Source organism: Grus americana, chromosome 6 (genome assembly GCF_028858705.1).
Source record: "Grus americana isolate bGruAme1 chromosome 6, bGruAme1.mat, whole genome shotgun sequence".
NCBI lineage: Eukaryota > Metazoa > Chordata > Aves > Gruiformes > Gruidae > Grus > Grus americana.
The window spans coordinates 27,270,407-27,292,245 of record NC_072857.1 but is presented as its reverse complement, the minus strand read 5'-3'; the positions used below and the strand labels follow the sequence as shown (position 1 = coordinate 27,292,245).

Below are 21,839 nucleotides of genomic sequence, written 5' to 3'. Positions count from 1 at the left end.
CATTCACTCTGAAAGCCCAAAACAAATTCAGAAATATAATTCTCATAAAGAAGGGAAAAGCAGATGATTTATGTGCCTATATTATGTATGTTTCATTTGGGTTTTTAATTAGACAAATACATAAACCTGCCCAAAGACCTGAAAGTAAACAGTGCTCTGATACATTATTTGTTTTGCTGCCATGGCCAAACTAAGCCAGGAAAGTTTGCATCTGCTTTCCAACAGGTCTTACACTTCACAACCTTAATTTTTATTCCCCCCTCTAAAAAGAATTCACTATTTCCACATGTGGCCTGCTGATAAGGGAGCGTGTCTTTTACAAAGCCAAGCAAAGCCCCGCTGTGGTGAGACGTCAAGGCAAACAGCCAGTGCATCCAGGTGCACGAGCGTGTTTCGGGTGACAGGACAGACTCTGCCGAGGCTCAGATCTCCCGGGTTTCTGCGTGTCTGTCCTGTCAGGGGTTGAAAAAACCTAGGGCATATTGTCTAAACCTGTCACGCTACAACAAGCCTTATGTTCTGAGGTAATAACTATGCTGGTTGTTTACTCTCTGGCTTTGATGGGTGCACTCCCATTCTTCTCGCTCTCCTTCCCCAGTAGCTACTTCCACATCTCTACCTTTTTGATGCAGAAACTTGCTGCCGGTGACTTTGACAGCCAAGGTCAGCGCTGCACGCACCGGCTGGCAGAAAACGCTAAAAGCAACCACCAACGCTGACACTTCCTTTCGGAAATTAAGTCCGTCGCCTCTACAGCACGTTAGCAGCTACCAGAAACGCAGCCCTGTCACCCACCCATCTGCTGCCCTGCTTGCGCTGCTGCAACAGGCACAGCTGCCTTATACCCCCCACCTTTGAAAAACTTGCATTTAAGAACTAGACGCAGCATGAGTATAAACAAGGGGCAAGTATCCACACAAAAATCATCTTGGACAACAGCACGGACAGCTCTGCCTTTCCACGCCAGGCTGTTTTTCCACCAGCAAGGCCCACAAGCCAGCATGGCCAGCTCTGTCTCAGAGCAGCTTCGCGCTCTCGGGAAGGTTAGGGCTGGGGGACCTTTCCACTTGCCCGGCCCTCAGGACGAGGTCTCCCTGCCGAAAGCACATCGCAGCAGGTCCCCGGCACGTCCCGGCAGCCTTCACACGGCGGCCAGCGAGGAGCAGCGCAGGGAGGCCAATGGCAACCGGAGGGCAGCCTCAGCAAAGAGCACGTAAGCGGGCCAGTGCCTTGATCAAGGGATCCTATGGTTTTCCATTTGCGTTCACTCATTTATTTTAGCACACACGGCAATAACTTAACTCAATATCAATCTAAAAAAGAACTGAACGAACTCTCGATGCACACACTGCCACGGGACGTGGGTACCGAGCAGGTAAGAGGACCATATGGAGCCTTGAGGCTTCCTCTCATTCCAGTGGTTGGTTTGCTCAGCTACCATTTGTGGTAGGGTGGTCTTCAGGAACAGGAGAAGGGTTTTGCACTGTGCTGTAAAAGTGTTTAAACCTCAGCTTTTAAAGCCTTAATTGGGCAGGAGCCATGTTTATTTTAAACTTGGAGAAAAAAAATCTCTTCTTTCTGAGGCATTTCAAGAACTCACTTCCTGCATATCTACAGGAGATGGCTCCTAAATACCTCCCGCATCCCCTGTATTACTGGCAGAGTTTAAATACACTCAATCCAAATAATACACGTCACTAGTGTTGACAAAAATTTCTTCTTTTCTATCAGTATAATACAAACACTTGTGTTTCTTGTCTTAGCTTTACAAGAGTTAAAACTGGAAACCTTTGTAAGCTTTCTTATTACTTCAAAATGCATTTTCAAAGAATCAGGGAGAGAGCAAAGGATGCCACTCTCAAAGGCATGCGATTCCCGAAACATGAATGAAGCAGAAACTGTGGGTAACATCTGACATTTCTTCAGTCTCCATAATTCTTATCACAGTGTGATACATACTTGCTTTTTTGTTTTGTTTTGCTGTTATTGTTTAAAAAAAAAACCCAACAAAAACCAAACAACATGTGTCTACCAAGTTAAATAGCATGGGATATTAGGAACTCTCCTCTCTCCTCCAAAGCAGATGTGAAACAAAGATGCCAAATAATAAGAGCCCCAAACTGCTAACGTGAATACCAAGGGACAGCTAGTAATTCTTTTTATCCATATTATAACACTGTCAATGCTTTTGGAAACAAAGGAATAAATCTTATAAGCAGATCTATTTATGCAGTGAGTTGATATTAACTTTTTTTGTGCCGCTGCCAACTCAAACCAGAAAGTGAGATTTTAAAAGTGCCAATTTTCTTCTGATGTACATTTCACAAAAGCTTATAGAAACTCAGACAAAATGCAAAGGTCTGCTTTTAGAAAATACAGTAACAAAGAAGATACTTTATTTTAGTAACTGAATGTTCACTTGTAGTAATGGTTATATTTTTGCAACAGAGCTAACTTGTAAGAACGAGGTTGTGCGATGGACCAGAAACAGCAGCTCAGCCTGCGTATGCTGCCTGCACTTTGCAGCAATCAAAGCTCCGCAGCAAAGCCAGTGTTATTAAACAGGAATTTTCAGGGATGACAACTGTAAATTTCTCAACAATTGTTGGTTTTAAGTATTCTTTTTTAAACAATACACTGTAGTATCTGTAGAGCTATTTTGTCATCTGTTATGCTGTCCTCTTTTCCTATATACATTGTTACCAACAGACAATCAGTTCAGGGTTTCTATACATACAGTCAATTTCTAACAGTGCAAACTGAATAATCATTTTATGGCACCTACTAGCTACTGCTCGCACCTATATTAGATACAAAAAAAATCAAACCATTCTGCAATTTTAAAACACAAGGGACTGTGCACTACTCCAGGTAGCTGGGATTGCACCTCCCAGATATGAACCGCATATGTACGCACTCTGCACATTACCGAGTCAGAGGCTAACGCCAGTCTGAATAGCTTGGTTTAAGAAATCTTTAAAAAAAATGAAATTTTATCTTTCTGAGAACACAAGATTCTTCTGAAAAGATTACAACAGTAACTAGCCATACTTTAAAAGACTTCTGTGGAAGGGCCACAATGGGTTTCACAAACATGCATTAACTAAATTTGCATCTCCATATTAGCAAAAGGGTAAACTTGTGCTTTATTTCCTTATGTGTAAAATAAGATTCCCACATTTTGGGAATTAACTGCCAGAGATGCAAACACATTCCATGGAAGCCTGTGGTGCCAGTTTTAACAACAGATAGTTACCAGAGCACAGGAATAAAACTGCAAGCTTTGTGTTATTACTGAAAATTTGTGACCATCCATTAGACATTCACATTGGCAGTTTGCAGTTTTGTGCTTTTCCTTAAATTCTGTACAGAAATGGTAAGGATCACAGGGCCAGGGAAGGTTCTAGAGAGAAATCCTGCAGATACGGAGAGAAGTGGCACTGCAGCGTTAGGAAGAATTTCTCTCTCCAGGGCCTCTTGCCCCTCCACTCCTCCATTTTTTGCCCTCCCTGCTCAAAAAATACTTCTAATAAACCACTGAATTCATAACACTTTTTTTAAGGATATACCTTCCTAGACCAACAGGACACCAGATTTCAGGTAAAGTCAGAAAAATCTTCTTCTATTCTGGCATTCTGGAAGAACGGCCTGTCAGGTCTGAACATCATATTTTAGGGATACAGTATGATTTCAAGCCTCTAGCTGCCAACACCCCAGCCTGTAGATATCTGAAGAAAACGATACTAAGGAGCCTGTAGCTATAAAACAACTCACACTTCAGTTACGGGAGTAAGTTCAGCTCGGCCACTTCGTGGATCAGTAGATCATAAAGGCACAGCTAATCTCAGACGTAAATTTTCATCTTAACGTAGCTGCTTTCAAAAGGAGAAGGAAACCAAAAATATCAAGTCTTGAAATGTCATTGTTAACTACTGGAAAGCTAATTGTTAGCTTCTCCCCCTCAACTCTGGCTCCAAGGGCTGAATGGAGAAAAAGATCCGACAAAAGCAGCTGCTACTGGATGTAGCATTTACACCTTTATGTCACTGAAGATGAAGAAAAGGTAATGCTGTCAGCCAAACACCGAGGAAATATTTTGTAATAGTAACAGAAACATGAAATATATATACCACGTCGCAAGTTAAGGATGTCAATCGATATGTCAGACATGGAGAGAGACTTGGATAAATCAAATCAGTCTAAATTGTGCCATCGCTCTTTAAGACCCCTAAGCACAGAGGCCATTGCCAGGTAAGCTCTGTTTCTTCGAATCTGCAGCAAAAACCAGGCAAGGCAGCGGGAGGCTTTAAACTGGAGCCCCTCAGTGAGAAACAGAACAGCTTCCAAAATACTGCCGCCTTCCTTACCCTAAAACTGAGATCCTCCGCAGTGGCTGAAAGTCTTCAACCTCATTACATGAGACATCAAGGAGAGAAAAGGTGCCAAAACCCAGCTCCTCTCTAGCCATACATACATACGTACATACGCTGCTGCTCCCCTGGTAACCCCAACTGAAGGTACAACCTATGCAACACCGAAGGGCGCTTTAGACTCCGGGAAGGCTAGCGGCAGCGCCGATGACAAAGACTGCTCCAGAGCGCAGCGATGCCCACGCGAACCCACGGGAGAGGACGCCGCCGAGATTTCCTCCCCTCTGCTACCCCGCGTGGGGCACCGCGGGCTCCGGCCCCGCATCCGCAGCGACCCGCCGGCGGCAGCCGGAGCCGGAGCGGGGCGGCAGGGGCAGGCTCGGCGGGAGCACCCACCTGCAGTCCTTCAGCCATATCGCGATCTTCTCGTTGGGAACGCTGTGGCCTTAAGGGCAGAGCAGGAGAGAAAAGCCGACAGTCAGTAACGGCCCGTCCGTCAGGGGCGGCCCCTCGCGGCCCTCCGAGGCCGCCCCCGCTGCCGGCCCGCGGGGGTCCCTGAGGCAGCGACCCCGGCCCCGCCGCCCCCCGGCACTGACCTGCTTCTGCGGCCAGCGGCAGTTCTCCGCCGGCGAGATCCTCCTCCTCCTCCTCTTCCTCCTCTTCTTCTTCCTCCTCCTCCTCCTCGCCGCGGGCCAGCGCCGCCGCCGCTGCCGAGAAATCCTCCGCTTCCGACGCCTGCCAGGAGTCCCGGCTCTTGGCCCAGGCCTTCCTCTTCTGGGTCGCCCCTTGCCACTCTTCCGCCGCCGGGGACTCCTCCATCAGGACGGCGACGCCGGCGGGGTCTTCACGCCGGGAGGCGAGTGCCGGAGAGAGCCAGCCTGCCGGGGGAAGAGCAGCAGAGCCGTGCCTGCCTGCCTGCCGTCCGGGGGCCACGACCGGGGACGGGCCGCCGGGGGGCGCGGGGCCGCCGTCCGCGCAGCCCCGCGGGAGCGCCGCCGCCCCGCCCTCACCCCCTCCCACACCCACCCACCCACCCGCGATCACATCCCGGCCCGCCCCCAGACCCACTCACCGCCGCCCCCCGGCATCCCCCAGACGGCCGACTCCCGGCCCCGCAGGTGCCAGCGCCGGCCCCGCCGCCACCCGGGACGCAGCGGGAGGGCAGGGGGCCGGGCTGGGGTCGGGGCAGCCCGGTGCCGCCGCCCGCGGGTACTCACATATCGCGCCGCGGGGAGGCGGCGGCGGAGGCTGCGCCCGCCCGGGCTGCGCACGGCGGCGGCGGCGGCTCCTCTGACTTCCTCATACCGCTGCGGCGAGAAAACTCGGCGGCCACGTGATGGCAGCGGGGCCGGCGGCAGCTCGCCTCCTGCCGGGGCCGCCCGCACCCGCGCCGCCTCGGGCAGGGATGCGGGGGTCGGGGTTTCGGGCGGGCCGGTGCTCGGGCGGCGCGGCCGGGGAAGGGGCGGGAGGGCACCGGTTCCCAGGGAGGGGGTCCCCGTTGCTGGGGACGGCCGGGCCTGGCTGGGCTCGGTGGCGCTCCTTGGCCGGGGTCGGGCCGGGCAGCCGTGGGCGTGCAAAGGGTGTTTCCAAACCAAAACGCATGCAGAGCCGGCAGAAGAGTATTTGTGACATTTTTTTCTTTGGGGAACTGGAGCACTGGGAAGAGGGAAGGCACAAGAAGACAAGTAGCTTGGCTGGGCACGCACAACTTTCTGCCTTGCTTTCGGGTGTGACATCAGATAAGCCTCTGCTCTGGCACCGGCAGATGTCTGCAGGGACACCAGCGGTACCAAACAAGGCCTGTTAACATCTTAGATACACTTAAAGCCTTTATCTTCTGCTTCAGGGTGTACTCAAGCAACCAGAATCAACTGAAAACCCAGCAAAAGGCAATCCCTGTGTCTGGAAGGAGATGTCACACAAAAGGCCACTTTCACGGTCAAGGACGGAGCTGTTTCTCCGCCACTGTCCTGTTTGCTCATTGAGATGGTGGCCAAGGTCTCTGCAGCGAGAGCCCTCCCTGGGCTGCGCTTGACCTGCAGCGGCCACATAACTGCCACAGGCCGCTGCACGCCTGCCCTGGGGAGCAGGACCCCACCGCTGCCCTGTGCGGGGTCCGGCTGCCTCCTCCGCTGAACCCTGCACGCCCAGCAAGCTCACCTCCAGCCACGGCGCCTGGGAGAAATAAGCTTTTTAAACAGCTCTTTTACAGCATCTTCAGGAAAAGGTGCTGAATTACTAAGCACAAACAGCAAGAAGGACCGGAGTCGTCTGGGGGTTCAGCTGGCATTGACAGGCAGGCGCATGAGATACCTTTTGTTTAAAGGCAAATCTGCCTATAGAAGTACCAGGTTAATGATGCTCAGTAAATATCCGTTCATTTTCCAGCTTTATAGTTCAAACCTATCAAGGAATTTGTAACATTTTTCCCCTACAAAAAAAAAAAATTGACTTAATGAGCGCAACACATTTCTTCTTTTTCCTAACCCCTCCAACCCATCCACTACTTTACATATACATAGCCTTCCTAAGATTAATTTCTCCTCATCATGTGAGCCATTTTCTTAAACACGCTCTAATTTTCTGAATGCAGTGTATTGAGATTAAAACAAAGAAAAGTGGCACAAAGAAAAGTATTCGTATTTAATTTGTCTCTGAAAGTCTACATGTTTTGGGACCGTATTTTTAGATGTTGGGTTTTTTTAAAAAAAAAGAAAAATGCAAACTACACTTGAATCTTTCCTGTTGATCATCAAAACAATCGTTTTCTCAGCATGGCATGTTTCACACGCTACACATTTCTGCATAAGCTAATACAGAGCGTGTCCTGAGGGGTGAGGGGGGGGTCAGTACGTGTCCTGCACCCTCCGCCACGGCACGCTGGGGCTTGGCCTTTGGCTGCAGTTGCTCGCAGGTGTATTTACAGTGCTGGAACCTTAAAATCTGATTTTTCTGGTTTTGTTGGCAAGAGCCTAGCACAGCATTACTTCGACATAATGGCCGGTATTTCTATCTTGTGCATACGCATAAATAGATGTAGCTATTAAAAATGACTCTCTGAGGTTGAGCTGTGTGGGTGGGAGGTGTTGGAGAGGCCTGGGGGCGGGAGGGAGGACGGGGAGCAGGTTAGCCCCTGCCTCGGAGGAGCACAATACCTTCTGGAAGTAACAGTTCAGTTTCGCCGGCACAGCTGAGGGTGAACAGTTGCGAGCTAAAAGCAGCTATTGTCTGCCGTGCCAATACATCCTTAAGGAGTTCTTAATCCACAAATTACTGACATTATTGTCTATAATTGCTTGTCTGTTGTGACAACACTTATTCAGAGAACGTTTGAAATGTAAACAGCAGCCAGTAGCTTTTCACACTGAAGTCCTGCCACTTAGAGTACTGGACTCCCACTTCCACCTTCACACGTTCCCAGCAAGTTCCCTTTGGCTCTCTAAGCATAAAGATTATACACTCAGTTCCTATATTAAGTGGAACTTTTTTCTAAGGAAAATATCTGGCTTGTTATTTCTTTTAATACTTGTAACCAAAAAGTGGGTTTGTTCTGTAATAAAAGCTTCTCTTGCTTCAGAATATAATTTGTTCCTCATACTTCAAAGAAATAAATCCTGTGAAGTCATCTTGTCACTTAAATCAGAGCAACTTTTTTTTCCCCTAAATTATTTTTGAAACTATTAAAATAAAAAATGCATAGGCAGTAATAAGATAAAGGAGAAATTGTGATTTACACTATATTATAAATTCCTAAAGGAAGATTTATAACCACAGCACCTTTAACAGTACTACCAGGCATCGCAGCAAAAAACACACGCACATTTTAAGAATAATAATAAAAGAACTCTCACATTTGTCATCTGGGAGTTGTCCTTGAATATATAATTGTGCGTATAAATACACACACACAGATACAATTTAGCCCAAGGAATGCCACTAAGTCACTGTCTTTCGTTCTTAAAAGAGCAAAAACCTTGAAGAGGACTGAATTCAATTTTTGCCTGCAGAGGATTCTTTCAGATACAGGATTGTTAAAAAACCCCAAACCCTACATAATTCAAAAAGACATAAATGAGGTGTTTCCACCAATTCCCTTGGGGACTTGTTCCCATGTCTGAGTGCACCGCAAGTAGCACTTCCCTGCTATAGTAGGGCTAGGCTTCCCCAATGCTTTGAGCAGATCGTTTCCCTGCTAGATCTCTACATCGAGAGATCCCTCAGGAAGGATTACACAATTTATCTGTGTCTCTCCATACGGTAAGGAGGGACAGGGATAAGCCTCCGGAAACCAAAGCAATATTTACAGGCTATATAGCTGGGCCCTTGGTAGCACGGTCAGAGCCTGCGCTTCTTCCTCTGCTGCCTCCCCAGGAGCTACAGACGTCCAGTGCTGGAGGAAGATGGGACCAAATGGGATCAAGAGGTGCCAGTGAGGTCCGGATGGCCAGATTTGGAAGCTGTTTCTTCTGTTTCCCAGCTCAGCGGAGGGCTAACCTCACCCCGCCAGGACAACCATCTGCCGCAGGACAACATGCTGTGAACCAGTCCCCAAAGCCCCACGGCACAGATCTCACCATGGAGAGGACGCTATGACCACACGAGCAAATAACACATACAGAAGCTTTTAGACAGGGCAATTAGGAATAGGTTTACACCACAAAATAAAAATAATAACAAACCAAACAAAAACCCCAAGCAAAGCTCTCTATGTGCCTACTACCTTCCTTTGACATAAGAAATGGGAGTGATATTAAAGGCTGTAGCATTAGAGAAGTGGTGCAATAAGGCAAAAGCCGCCTGTTGGACTTTTACATGGTGGTGAGAACTGGTTCTTGGCAAGGGGAGAAACTGCACGCTGCCGCCTAACATAGGTCTGATCCTGGGACAAGCAGCTCCAAGTCAGCAACATTTCATGACCGCAGTTGGATTTCCATGTTGTTGGCTTTTTCCAGACAGAAGAGAGGAGGAGCTAACAAATAGCTCACCTTAGCAAGCATTTCACAAAAGAAGAGTCCTACATAGTAACAAAGCTATGATAAATACTGTGCAGTTACTTGCTTTGGCAGGGTTTGTGTTTAAGAGCAGGAGAATGCATGAGGAAACGCACAACCCAGTGTCATGTACATCTTTAAAGCTTCCACAGCTCCGTTTCAGTAAATGCACTTTGTTAAATTAAGCGATTTCTTTCTGAGCCAAGATTATTAAAAAAAAAAAGTCTACTGAGGCCTCTGTTATGCTATAAATGAAAAAGACAACCTGGTCGGACACGGGTAGTATCTATTACATGTCAGAGGGAAAGGGCCTGTCACTGCCTTTTGCAATACTTCAGTTCGGAGTGCCCACTGCAGGGATGGGCGGTTTGGTTTCCTGACTCCTCCATAACACATCCTGCATCTGCAAAGGAAAGCAAAAAGCGGGAGGTCAGTCTTTGCAGAGCTCCTCTGTGGTGGTGGTGGTCGGGAAGGTGCTGCTGACTTCTTCCGGTTGCACTGGCAACTTCCTGGCTTCTCCAAGTGTATCTCACCTCCCCGGTCCTTCTGTTCTGGCGGTGGCAGGAGAGCAACCAGCACCTCTTTCTCCCACAGAGCATCTGTAGGCAGCTTCTCTCTGCCAGTGGAAATGCCTAATTTTTTTTTTTTTTTTTTTTTTTTTTTTGGAGGGCAGGGTCTTGTAGGCCATTATCTATTTATTCTTTTAGGCCTTTTGAGAGCCTGGTCTCTCTCAATGCTGACACTAACCATGCCAAGAATATCTGCCAGTTTAGACCGGTGAAGATTTTTCTTAACATACTTAAAGGAAAGCTAACTTGTTTCATGTCCTCACAGCTTGCAGCAACCAAACCGAGTAACTGGAATACTGTTTTGCTAAGGCAGAACAGAGTGCCTCCTTGTATCCTATGAAATATGTATGCCATAAGATAATAAATAATAAAAATGATGCCATGAAACAATAATATTATGCATTTAATATTTTTTCTAAATTTTCATTTTTAAAATTACATATTTGAAATGAAATGTTGCAAATCAAAGGTAATCACATCTGAAATGTCATTCAAATATCTTTCTCTGTAAAGAAGAAAATCATATACTTGATTCAAAACCATCACTGTTACCAGACAGATGTTCTCTCTCAAATATATGGAGTAGAAAGGATGGAAAAATAACCTGGCAGTTTTGCCTTAATAAATTAACATGTTAGGACAGCCTCTCCGGCTTTGCCAGTCATTCTGTTTATACATGAGTGATATGCATGACGTTTCTATAAGGTAAGAAACAAACGCATTAAAATTAATGCAAAAATACTTCTTTTTGTAATAGTAGAGCACTTTAGGCTCTTTTCAACCCAAACGTTGTCCATTTTATAAAGTGACATGTATTTCTGGGACCTTTTGCAGCAGGAGGAAGGAGGAAAAAACCCACTTCCGTCAGGGTGTTTACAAGAGCTATAGCATAGCAAGGGGAAGTTTCTAAAGGAAGAGCCGGATGTCTGTACTGAAGTGGATTACAGCTGCACCACCAAATCAGATGCGGGGAGCTGAGGCCAAGTATACAGAAATGTACAAAAACAACCATGGAGAAGAAGAGAGAGTAAAAGTGACTTTAAATCTTCCAAAAATGTAAATGCACTTCATGTCAGTGAATTATGTCAGTGGGTAGTTGCAATTTTTGAAGACATTAATATCTTTGCCAAGAGAGCACACTAAGGAAATAAATCCACAGATGCAGGAAATTAAGGTTGTGGTTCATTTTAATTTTAAAGCTGATTCTGTGAATTTTCTTATTCAGTGCTGTCTTTTTTTTAATTTTAGCAACTGTGTTCATTCTGTTTCTAAACGCCACCCTTACAAGACTACGGTGATGGGACTCTGTCCATTTATGCACTTGTATCCCATACTACTCTATAATACAGGATTCTGTGCTCTACTTTTACAGTTGAAGAACTTTAAGACAGTAATTTCATTTATAAATACTGTTCCTCCTCATAAGTTTTAAATGTCATGTGTTCCAAATGGCTGATAAAGGAACAACCCATGAAAAATAGAGGAGAGAAATATTTACCTGCACTGAAAAGATCTTTATCTTCTTCACATTCAAAAGCAGTCTGCTAGTATCTTGACTCCTACTTCTGCTCTCACTGGGATCACTGATAAAACTCTGCATATTTAGAATAATTAAGCCTTTTAACATGCATTGAGGTATGGAGCAGCTGTTACATTGTCCACTATCAGTGATCTGCAGGAAGACAAAAAAGGGGAACCCAGCACATCCAGGTTTGACCAATGTACCACACATTTCCTTCCAAATCCATTTAGAAAATTCACTGGATGGACATTTTGCAATGAATCAGTGAAATAAGGTTTTATCAGCTCCAGAATGAAGACAGTCAAGTTTCCTATAGATTTAGTGGTTGGACATTTTTGCTTCCACTAAGGCTTCCATCATTGGAGCATTTGTAACGTGTGTCTCTCCTGTATATTGCCTATTGTCCAATAACGAGCAATTTCATGGTGCAGCCTTTGCCACTCAGCTGTCCAACTATTTCACGAAACGTACTGAAAACTTAATATCATCAAGTCCTCTTCCCTCTCTAGAACTGGGCTGAAATTGGCCAGTGAGTTAAAAAATTAGGACAAGAGGAGAAGAAAATAACCTATATAGTCTTTTTTCTTAGGAAATTAAGATTTTAAAAAAAAACATGAAACATGAGCTTGAGAATCTTTCCTCATCACAGAGTCCACACAAAGGCTGTGTACGAGCAAGCCCAGAGGACACGTCCCTCACTTGTCATCTGGAACCGAACAGCTCAGTTTGCGTGACCAGCTGCTAGTTACAAAAACGTGCTGTCAGATGTTTACCCAATGTGCCAATTCATTTGTGGGCTTGACTCAGCTCTAAAATTAATGCATTTCCTTTCCTTGAGAAGTACAAGAAATTCCAGAGTGATAATACTATTGACTTTAAGGCGTTGACCAAGTTATCCTATAGCTGTAACCAGTGGTAGGACAAAATAAAAAAGTCAGGAGAAAATTCTAAACAGAAAACTGTAAGAGTTCCCAAGTGAAACCACGGCTGAGATGGGCTAGACAGTCTTGGCATATTCACATTATTCGCTATAAATCTCATTCACTCAGTGCTGAGACATCAGTTCAAACAATGCAGCTCAGAATGGCATCAGCATCAACCCGATCCTTGGCAGCGGGAGCACTGGACGTGGGTGGGAAGGAGGGAGAGCCCACGCAGAGGGAGGGGATCCAGGCATCACAACTCCTTCGAGCTAAAACTTGGCCAACAACAGGCTGTCAATTAAAGAATATTGCAGCAGAAAACAGAAGAAAATTTTACAGATGTTTAAAAAATGAGTTTATAATCCCATTAAAATGAAGCTAGAATAAAAGGAAGAAAATAATGTGGGTTTCTTCCAGTATACATAAAATAACTACTTCTAAACTTAGAGATAGTCAAAGAATTGTGTAAAGGCTGGATTTCCTGCATGAAACTGCTTAAAGACAAAAAGGTAGATTTTACTTCACCAGCTCTTCCACACTGATCAATAAATTCTAAAGAAAGATTTATTTACACCGTTCAATAACTCCTTGATGAGTCACTACGCTATTACAACCCTTTTCCGCAGACGTTTAATGGTCAGATGGTATCATGCTAAAGAGGATTTTCCAGTCTGACAACTCTATCTTGTCATATATATTTTAAAATGTTTATAAATGGATACTCCCGAGTTTGGAGAACAGGGTATTTCTCTAGCTGACTGGTCAGAAACTGATCTGATCCAGTAGCAACCAACAGCCATTCCTGGCCTGAAATTCTTCGATAACTTCTGTGAATTCATTTGATATGGTCAACAGAAGTAGCTCCCACCAGGCAGAAGGCCAAGTCACAAAAACGTCACATTTTGTACTAATCGGGTACCTCACTGCTGTATACGGTCCAGGCTGGCAAACCCTTCGTGCACAGAAGTCTCATTAACTTTAAACTTGGCTCCTTAAAGAGCATAACAAGGACTGGTAGTGGTAAACATGACGCCAAAAATAAATGGGAACCAAACCTGAGCTGCCCAGAGAAATTATTCCATTACATGGAAGTTCAAGCCTTCGAGTGCTAAATTATCAGAGGGCTTTATCTACTCAGCCCCCTTTAGATGCTAAATGAATGCTGCCTTTGGGAGCTTTAATTAATTCAGACTTACATGGTTCCAAGCTCTGAACTCTGCCAGCAATTTTTTCCCATCCATTTAATAGATTAAAATATTAACTGGAAGTCCAAATGCAGCAGCCGAAAAAATAAATGCATCTCTTTAAAATGAGCTGTCAACCAGAGGAAAACTTTCTCCTTTGCTGTACGCCGGGAAGAGCCAACATTGGCATGTTCCCTATGAAGCTGGTTAAATTCCCAGAGCTCATTTTTTCTGCATTTGCCATTTCCCGCTTCCCTGCAGTTAGTCAGCGCTCTCACACCTACCCTAGTACCTGTGCCTCTCTCCAAGTACGCAATCACTTAGTACAGGAACGGTTCGATTATCACACAGGTAGAAAATTGAGGGCAATAGATATGGAAGGGTGAGAAAACACCGCCCTGCTGAAGATAAGGAACCTGCCTTTTGTGTAAGTTCGGAGTAAGTTTGATTAGGGGAGATACTACAGAACACAACACCTAAAGGATAAAAGTGCGACAGACTTTTACCGAGGCTCTTATCATTGCTATTTGATCGGGATACACTGAACTATGATGGTGTATTTGGTGGACGTCCCTCTTCTCAACAGGCTCGTGGGCTCACCCTGAGAAGGGATGGGTCAGTGTGTTGAATCATGGCTCCCTGACAACAGCGAGGATTCAGCTTTCAAACACTGCTCCTGTATCGGTTAGGCTTTACTAGCATTGGAAAACTTGAATTATGTTAAAAAAATGTATTATTAATGTTTAAAACTATTTTGACCTTTCCATAGAATAGAATATTTCAGTTGGAAGGGACCTACAATGATCACTGAGTCCAACTGCCTGACCACTTCAGGGCTGACCAAGTTAAAGCGTGTTGTTGAGGGTGTTGTGCAAATGCCCCTCAAACACTGACAGGCTTGGGGCATCAACCACCTCTCTAGGAAGCCTGTTCCAGTGTTCGACCACCTCTCGGTAAAGAAATGCTTCCTAATGTCCAGTCTAAACCTGCCCTGACACAGCTTTGAACCATTCCCACGTGTCCTGTCACTGGATACCAAGAAGAGCTCAGCACCTTCCTCCCCTCCTCAGGAGGCTGTAGAGAACAATGAGGTCACCCCTCAGCCTCCTTTTCTCCAAACTAGACAAGCCCAAAGCCCTTAGCTGCTCCCCATGGGACATTTGAAGCCATATCAGTACCTTTTTAGAGAATAGCGTGTGGAGATCTCGACATTTTCCCCCTCGGTCATTAGAGAAAGCATGTTAACCATTTAACTGCCACAGCCAACATCACACGTTAAAACTGAGTTCTCCAGAACAATAGCTTAGGATCTCTTGGATTCAGAAGCTTCGGTTTCACAAGGTGGATTTGAATGCCAGGATTACAATGTAGGATGACTGATCATTTTAATAACCATTACTGGACATATCAAAATCTACCCTTCACAGAAAGCAGTGGCATCTCTAATGAGAAAGCTCCATCACTTCAATCACACTGCCAGCTCTATTGCCCATCCTTTCTGATGTATTTTTTTTTTCCTCCAGGGGAGATGTGCATTCACATACACAGGAGAAGATCACACAGAGTCTTATCTGTGAAATGTAGAGGTGATTAACCTCATGAAGCCAGCAGAGCACCACAGGAAACGTGCCTCCTTGCTGAAAGGTGGTCTTGCTTTTATGCAGACAGATCACGAAGGAAGAAAGACTGTCCCAGCAGTTTCAGTTATGGCATTCTTTGTTTTAATGACTACATGTGAAGGAATAATTATGCTGGCGCTACTGAGCACACCATAGGCTAGAAGCTTTTTATTTGCCAGTTATTGTTTGTATTATAAACGCTAAAGTGAAGTGACGCAAGCGCCCTTTTTGTTGTCATATTGTTTGCTTTAGCTTTTGTTGGCTCCAATCCAATGGTACCTTTACGCAGGCTCCTGTATAATTAAGATAGTGTGCACAGCCTCGGAAAGGAAATCATTAAGAGCCTCTTGTGGAGAACGCACTGATTTCCATGTCTGTGCCTTTTAATTGGGTATAGCTCACACTCCATCGATTAACTTCTTAATAGTCCAGGCATACTTCAAATATTAATCCCATGTTAAGCTTCCAAAGCGGCTTTCAGCTGAAAAAGTTCAAGCCACTTTGTAGGCTATAATTCATTTGTTAGACATGAATTTCTTGTTATTTCTCATTACAAGATGTTCCTCCCCGACCCCCAAAACACCTTGGAGTTGTTTAAAAAGTTATAAAATTAAAACAAAACTAAAAAGCAGCTCCCCAAACTCTTTTGGAGTAACTGGCAGATGCCTTGGTTAGAGAGGTTAAATCAAGAGGAACAAGTATGCTTCAGGGGAAGAAACCTGGTGGTTTAACAACGGAACAAAGAGGATAAAGGAATAAACTGTGAAATCGTATATTTGCTCACCCGCAGTTGCAAACATAAAGCGTAAACTTTCCCATTGCCTATAAATAACAACATTTCATTGCTACAAACTCTCTGTAGCTTCTGTACGAATTCCCAGGTAGGCACGGTGCGTCCCGACAGCGGGTTATCAGCGCTGTGACGTTTCCGGGCTGCTGCGCAGGGTTCTACCCATCCTCCCTGCCCCAGAGAGCTCACCCACGGGCGCTCCTTAGGTGCTTCTGCATCCGAACAGCCCGATCTGCTGGGCTACACCTCACCTCACCTCTCTTCCAGATCTAATGGGCCAGTCAAGAAAGCACCGTAAAGCTAACCCACACCCACCATACAAGAGAGGGAAAAGCTCTGCTACTGCTGTGCTCACCTGCCTTTGGTGGGAGTTCGAGCTGAGGATTGATTTCTCTTGTCTTTAAAACCTATCCAAAAATTTAGCATACTCCAGGGAAGATTTGGCATCTAAAAGAGGTTACTTACTTAAGTAAAAAACAAATAAAATTACAACATACAGTGACTATATGCATATTTGTAGATGATCAATGCGCAATAGTAAAAAGTGGTGGTTGAATAGGTATTTGGTAAATTCTTAAATCTGCAACTTAAGGCTAAACAGTAAGTGTATTAAACCAGGAACTGCTTGACCCAACATGCTTCAGCTAAAATTGTATCAAAGTAATTATAAAACCTGATTAAACAAGGCTTCATTCCCACATGCAACTCCACCTTACTGCCTTGGCAAAGCCATAAGCTGGTAACACCCTTCTGCTGGTTTTCACAAAGCACATTAGCAATTAATGAAAGCAGAGTGGGGGAGTTCATGTTTATTTCCAACACGCTGATGGTGTTTAGGGAATTGGCGCGCTCTGACAAAGGGGGGTGGTTCCAAAAAACCACTTTGAATCGGCTCCTGTTTTCTGTCTGACTTCAAAGGCAGCAGAGTCGGTCCAGCGCTGAGGACCCGTGCCAGTCACAGCCGCGGCGCCAGAGCCCAAACCACCCTCCTCATCCTCTCCTGCCAGGTGAGAGCTGACTTGCTTCACAAAAGGTCCCAGTGCTCTCAGTAGCAAATTGCTGATAAAGCCTTCCCACTTCAGAAGTCAATTAGAAAAGGAAATAAGTTGCTCTAAATACAGATGACACTTTCACAGTGTCCAAACTGCAGCCGCTTACAAGCCTTTTGTGCGTTGATGTGTATCCTAATATATTGGTTCTTGAAAACCAGTGCTTTGATAGCAGCTGCGCTGAACGTACCCATCTACCCAGCTTACTGCTTGCTGGAAAATTAAATACTGAGCTTTCAACAGTGTGGGCTTCCAGCTGAGCTCCTATTCACCCTTAAGTAGGCTGCATGAGGTTTCAAAAACTATGATTAAGACATTGAAATAAAGTAGCTTAAAACTCCATCCAAACAGACTTCATCTGCACCATTAGAGACCACCTAAGCAATCTAATTTCAATTGTATTCCAGTCTCTCACCCACTTTTGGAAAGCAGCAAATATTTCTTCCACCCCCAGCCTTTGCAAACTTTCCATGCTGCTTCTATTTAAACGACGAAGGAAGGATGCACAACATTTTTGCAGACCAGTCACAATATCCCCGGCCTCAGGAATTCATCTTCATATAAAAGCCACCACGACCGTCGCACAGTACCCAAGTGGTTTTTACCCTTTGCTAACAGACAGGAAAAGGACTAGACGAGGAAGGTGACTGACAGCATGCCCCTCTGCTAAACATCACAAAAATAAGATACTATCAAATAATTTTTGCAAGAATACATGAAATGCAGCTAGATTCTTGACTCTCCTACTCTTCTTTGACTCCGCGAGTTTGCTGTCTGTATGGAATTTTAAGTAATTCGGCATTTCCAAACAGCTTTGGAGAGAGCGTTCTGCACTGCTGCGAGGGCTGCTGCAGGGACTGTCCCTACCAGTTTCCATGGGACACAGTGGTGCTCCAGAAGGATTTTGGTAAGGGCCAAAATTGGGCACAGGTGCTTGCTTGTCCTTGGGCACAGGTGAGCTTTGCTCTTACAACAAGCAGGGGCCAAAAACCAGCTCCCAGCTCAGGGCTCGCTCCTCACAGCATAAGGTAAGGCAGCTCCAGAGCAAACCCACTGAAGTCAGATTAGCCCATAACCTGGAGCTTACGAAAAACACACAGGAACTCTGGTGAAGCTGTGGTGTCTTTAGAGAATGGATATATTAATACTGTCTCCTGACAGTAGATAACAAAACTTTTTGAAGCCAAAACATCATGCAAATGGTGAATTGCTGTTAGAACAACAGTGCTGTTCCTGGCTCGAAGTGGCAAGCTGCCGTACCTGGGAGCACTTCACTGGCATAGTTGTAGCAGATGTAAAGAGGTACCAGGTAACTTGATTTCTGCTATTGCTTTTCTCTAAGAAATGAGAATTAAAGCAATTAAAAAATCGAATGCAAGTCCTCTCTTCCAAATTGCTAAATAAATGCAACGAGCCAAATTCCTGCAGATACATTTGTTCCCCAGAGAGAACTGCACGTGTGTTTGCTTCTGCTGAATTTTAAGCTATTTGATGAGGACTGCCCGACCTGTCAGTTGTACAGATTCGCAATCTATTTTCCAATAAAGCATTTATCCAAGGGGAAGGAGGAAATTCAGCAACCTAAGTGCCTTTAAGAATGGTGCAGCATTCACTCCCTCAAAGAGGCACTGGATGTGGGCAGCAATCTGGCAAATCTCCCAGGCTCTACATAAGTCAGTGCCCCCCATTTGTACCCAGGGCACTGTGGCTGGGACGGGGGGTGCTGGCACTGGTCACCCCACATCAAACAGTAGCACTGGCCCCAGCAAATCTGGGTTTCTGACCAGAAATGCTCAAGGCTTTGAAGAGAAAAAAGGAATTAGGTTTTAATACCTGAAAAGTTGTGCCAGAAGAGGATGTTCAATAATTTGTTCCCTTTTATCACAAGCCGAAATACTGTCATCAGCTAGTACTATTTGAGAAAAATGTTAACTTTCAGTTTTCCCTAATTAGCTATTTTCATGATTGTGTCATTGGTAAAGCTTCGGTAAAAGACTGCACGCTCCTTAACAAAGATGTTTCACTTAGCTCCTCGTTCTCACGTTAGTAAAAAAGTGAACATATATATTATTTAATTCAAAAGTATTGCCCATTTTAAAGCATTATGAGGTAGTTCTAGTCACAATTTTACACTACTAAGTAGAAGTGAACTGAGCAGCAACTTAGTAACTTTGGAGAATTAAGGTACCTAACCTATTGGCATAACAGTTCTCTTCCCAGGTGGAAGATGCTTTCTGGCTCACGCGCTGGCAGCACAGCTGCTTTTTGTCCTGCACTGTGACCTGCCTGAGATATAAAGTAGCTGTTGGAGCAGCAGGCGCAGCTGCACCAGCTCTGAATGCTCCCACCATGAACTCTAAAGCTATCTGACAGTCATGCAGTAGAAAAAGCACAGAACAAAAAAATCTTTGGCACAGGGCAAGTCAGCCCACATGCCAGAAAGCAGGTTGGACGCCACTCCCGGCAGCGTGAAAGCATCTGCAAACAGAGATGTTCCTGAATCTCCAACTGCTCCTGCAGCAGCTCCTTGGAAATTAGTTAAAAAAATTAGTTTGGCATTTGGAGGCCAAAAGCAAACAGTTGAGATTGCTGGGTCTCTGCGAACATCAGCCAGTGGTCACATCCAGGAGTCACTAAATTGCAGCTGTTGCGAGCAAACCTCCACAGCTCTATCTGACCCTACGAGGAGAGGCTGAAGAGCTGCCCTGCCAAGCGGGAGAGAGTTGCATTCATTTTCTTTCACATTTGTGTAACTCAGCCCAAACCTTTTCTTTTGGTTTGGTGATAGGACACCAAACTCCTATTCCCCTGTATTGAGGAAGGATACTAGAATATTCTCTATTTTATGCATGGACTCCATTTCCCAGCAGAACAGCGGTTTTTGGGGAAAAAAAAACCCAAACCTGAAGTACATTAATTTTTAAAGTTCAGATTTCTGAGTATTTACACTTAGTTCCTGTATTTATAATGGTGATGGTTCCTTTACGGGCTTCTTAATATAGAGACAGCACCATCCAGTGATCATGAGATTACAGCATCCTGCCAGGCAGGCAAATAAAACCCCCATGCTTTATAACTGAAGAAGTGGTGAAATGTCCCCAAGACCTTAAGAGCATTGAATCAGAGTTCTGAGCTTAATCTCCCTATTGTGCTACGCTTATACCTTCAACCTCTGAAAGTCCCTCCGACACGGGCAAATCCCAAAATAGCTGCTGCCGAGTGCAGTGGCTGCTGGTGCTGCTGAGCACAAGGACAGCACGCTCTCTGGCTGCCCAAACCACGACCATAGCACACCAAAACATGCGGCTGGGAGGAAGGGAGCAGAGGACCTTTTCCAGTATTATTCTGGAAAAGGAGTCTTAAAGCTACTGGGGCTATTCGTGCTCCATCAATCACTAATATCACCGTGGGCTCATCTTAGACAAAAATACCTGAAAGAACAAACCGATCCTCCTCCCCTGTGATTGTTTACCCAGATGAAATGTTACACAATAAAAAATTAAGTATGCTGTGATAATGACAGTGTTACATACTCAGAAAAAGGTGGCATGGTATTTAAAGGAAAGCTCCAGTCCTTTTTTTGCATGCAGAAGGAAAGAGTGATAGAAATGGATTTTAATTATTAACTTGGGTTAGCTATCACAGTACCTGAGAAACTGCCATATGGAACGTATTGCAATACAGTTTCTGCTCTTAATGGCCTCGAGCCTTCCAAGAAACAAATTTTATGTTACATAAACTGATATCAAAGTGGCCTTGCTTTCCCTTCCCCTAGAGCTACAAATACATCAGCTATGCAAGGGCCATTAATACACAGTTAATGTGTCTGGTAACATTTTGAGTGAAACAGTGTGGTTACTTGAAGTAAGCATTTGGATGGAATAAGACTTCTTAAAGTAGTGGGAGACTCGAAGGAGAAATTTCAGCTATGTTACACTCCCACTTTAATTTCTTCTCAACAAAGTCCTGCTGTGGTTGTGGCTCTGCTTTAGACCAGAGTGTGAAGGATGCAAGGCATGAAGGACTGTGCTATTCAGCCATTTAATTATCCAACTCAGCTATCCCCAAAAAGATAACTTTTCATGGTTGTTACTAAAGATGGCATAGATATCTCCCTGATATTTTGCACACGTGGAAGAAATAAAAATCAGCACCAATGGAAGGCACTACCTTACAGCCTCTGTGAGCCAGTATCAAGTTTCCATCACTATCTTTCAGATTAATATTTTGTTCTGGAGACACTATTTTTGGTGCTTGCAGACTTTTTTCCCTTCCCCAGAGACGTTATAAATAATGTCACATATAAATATGAAAGCACCAAGATCGAAGTACTAGAAACTGATCTCGTTTCTGCAAAAAGCAGTGCGCATGGGCAAACCAAGGCAGAATTTCCAGAAATGCTTGTGAAAGCTGAAAGATCAGTGTCCTCTGATCTTTAGGGAGGAGGGGTAAGGGGAAAAGCAGTGAGAGCACAAATGAAATGATTCTTCAGCCTGCAGTCTAGCTTCAGGAGTGCTGGTTTCAATTCTTCTTCCACGTCACTTCAGTAAAACAAGTGCGGCGGTGTCACAGGCACAGAGCGCGCAGGTGTGTAGTTTTGGTTAACAGAAGTACATGGCGGATGCCAGCGGATCCAAACTCCAGCTGCTGTGCTCGGAGCTGCTGAACGTACAAAGAGCCATAGGGCACAGGGCCGCGCTCTGCCTTGCAGGCAGTTATAGGCTTAACACACACATGAGCTCATTTTTTCCTCAACCTCTTTTTGCCCACAGAAGGACAATATTCCTCACTATTTTTCTCCACAGAGCAATTTAAGGGCATT

At 45.0% G+C, this 21,839-nt stretch overlaps 1 protein-coding gene across 2 annotated transcripts in view; it reads right to left on the bottom strand.

Moving 5' to 3' along the window:
* Positions 1-5,803, bottom strand: part of ITPRID2 (ITPR interacting domain containing 2) — a 43,257-nt gene extending 37,454 nt beyond the window's left edge. Inside the window, exons 1-3 of one of the 2 annotated variants that reach the window (XM_054829737.1) lie at positions 5,588-5,803; positions 4,967-5,248; positions 4,767-4,815 (exon numbers count right to left, since the gene is read on the bottom strand). In XM_054829737.1, coding sequence (XP_054685712.1) covers positions 4,767-4,815; positions 4,967-5,189 — 272 coding nt within the window. In that variant the 5' untranslated portion in view covers positions 5,190-5,248; positions 5,588-5,803. The other variant, XM_054829736.1, reaches the window with a different exon arrangement.
* Between the last annotated feature and the right edge of the window lie 16,036 nt (positions 5,804-21,839).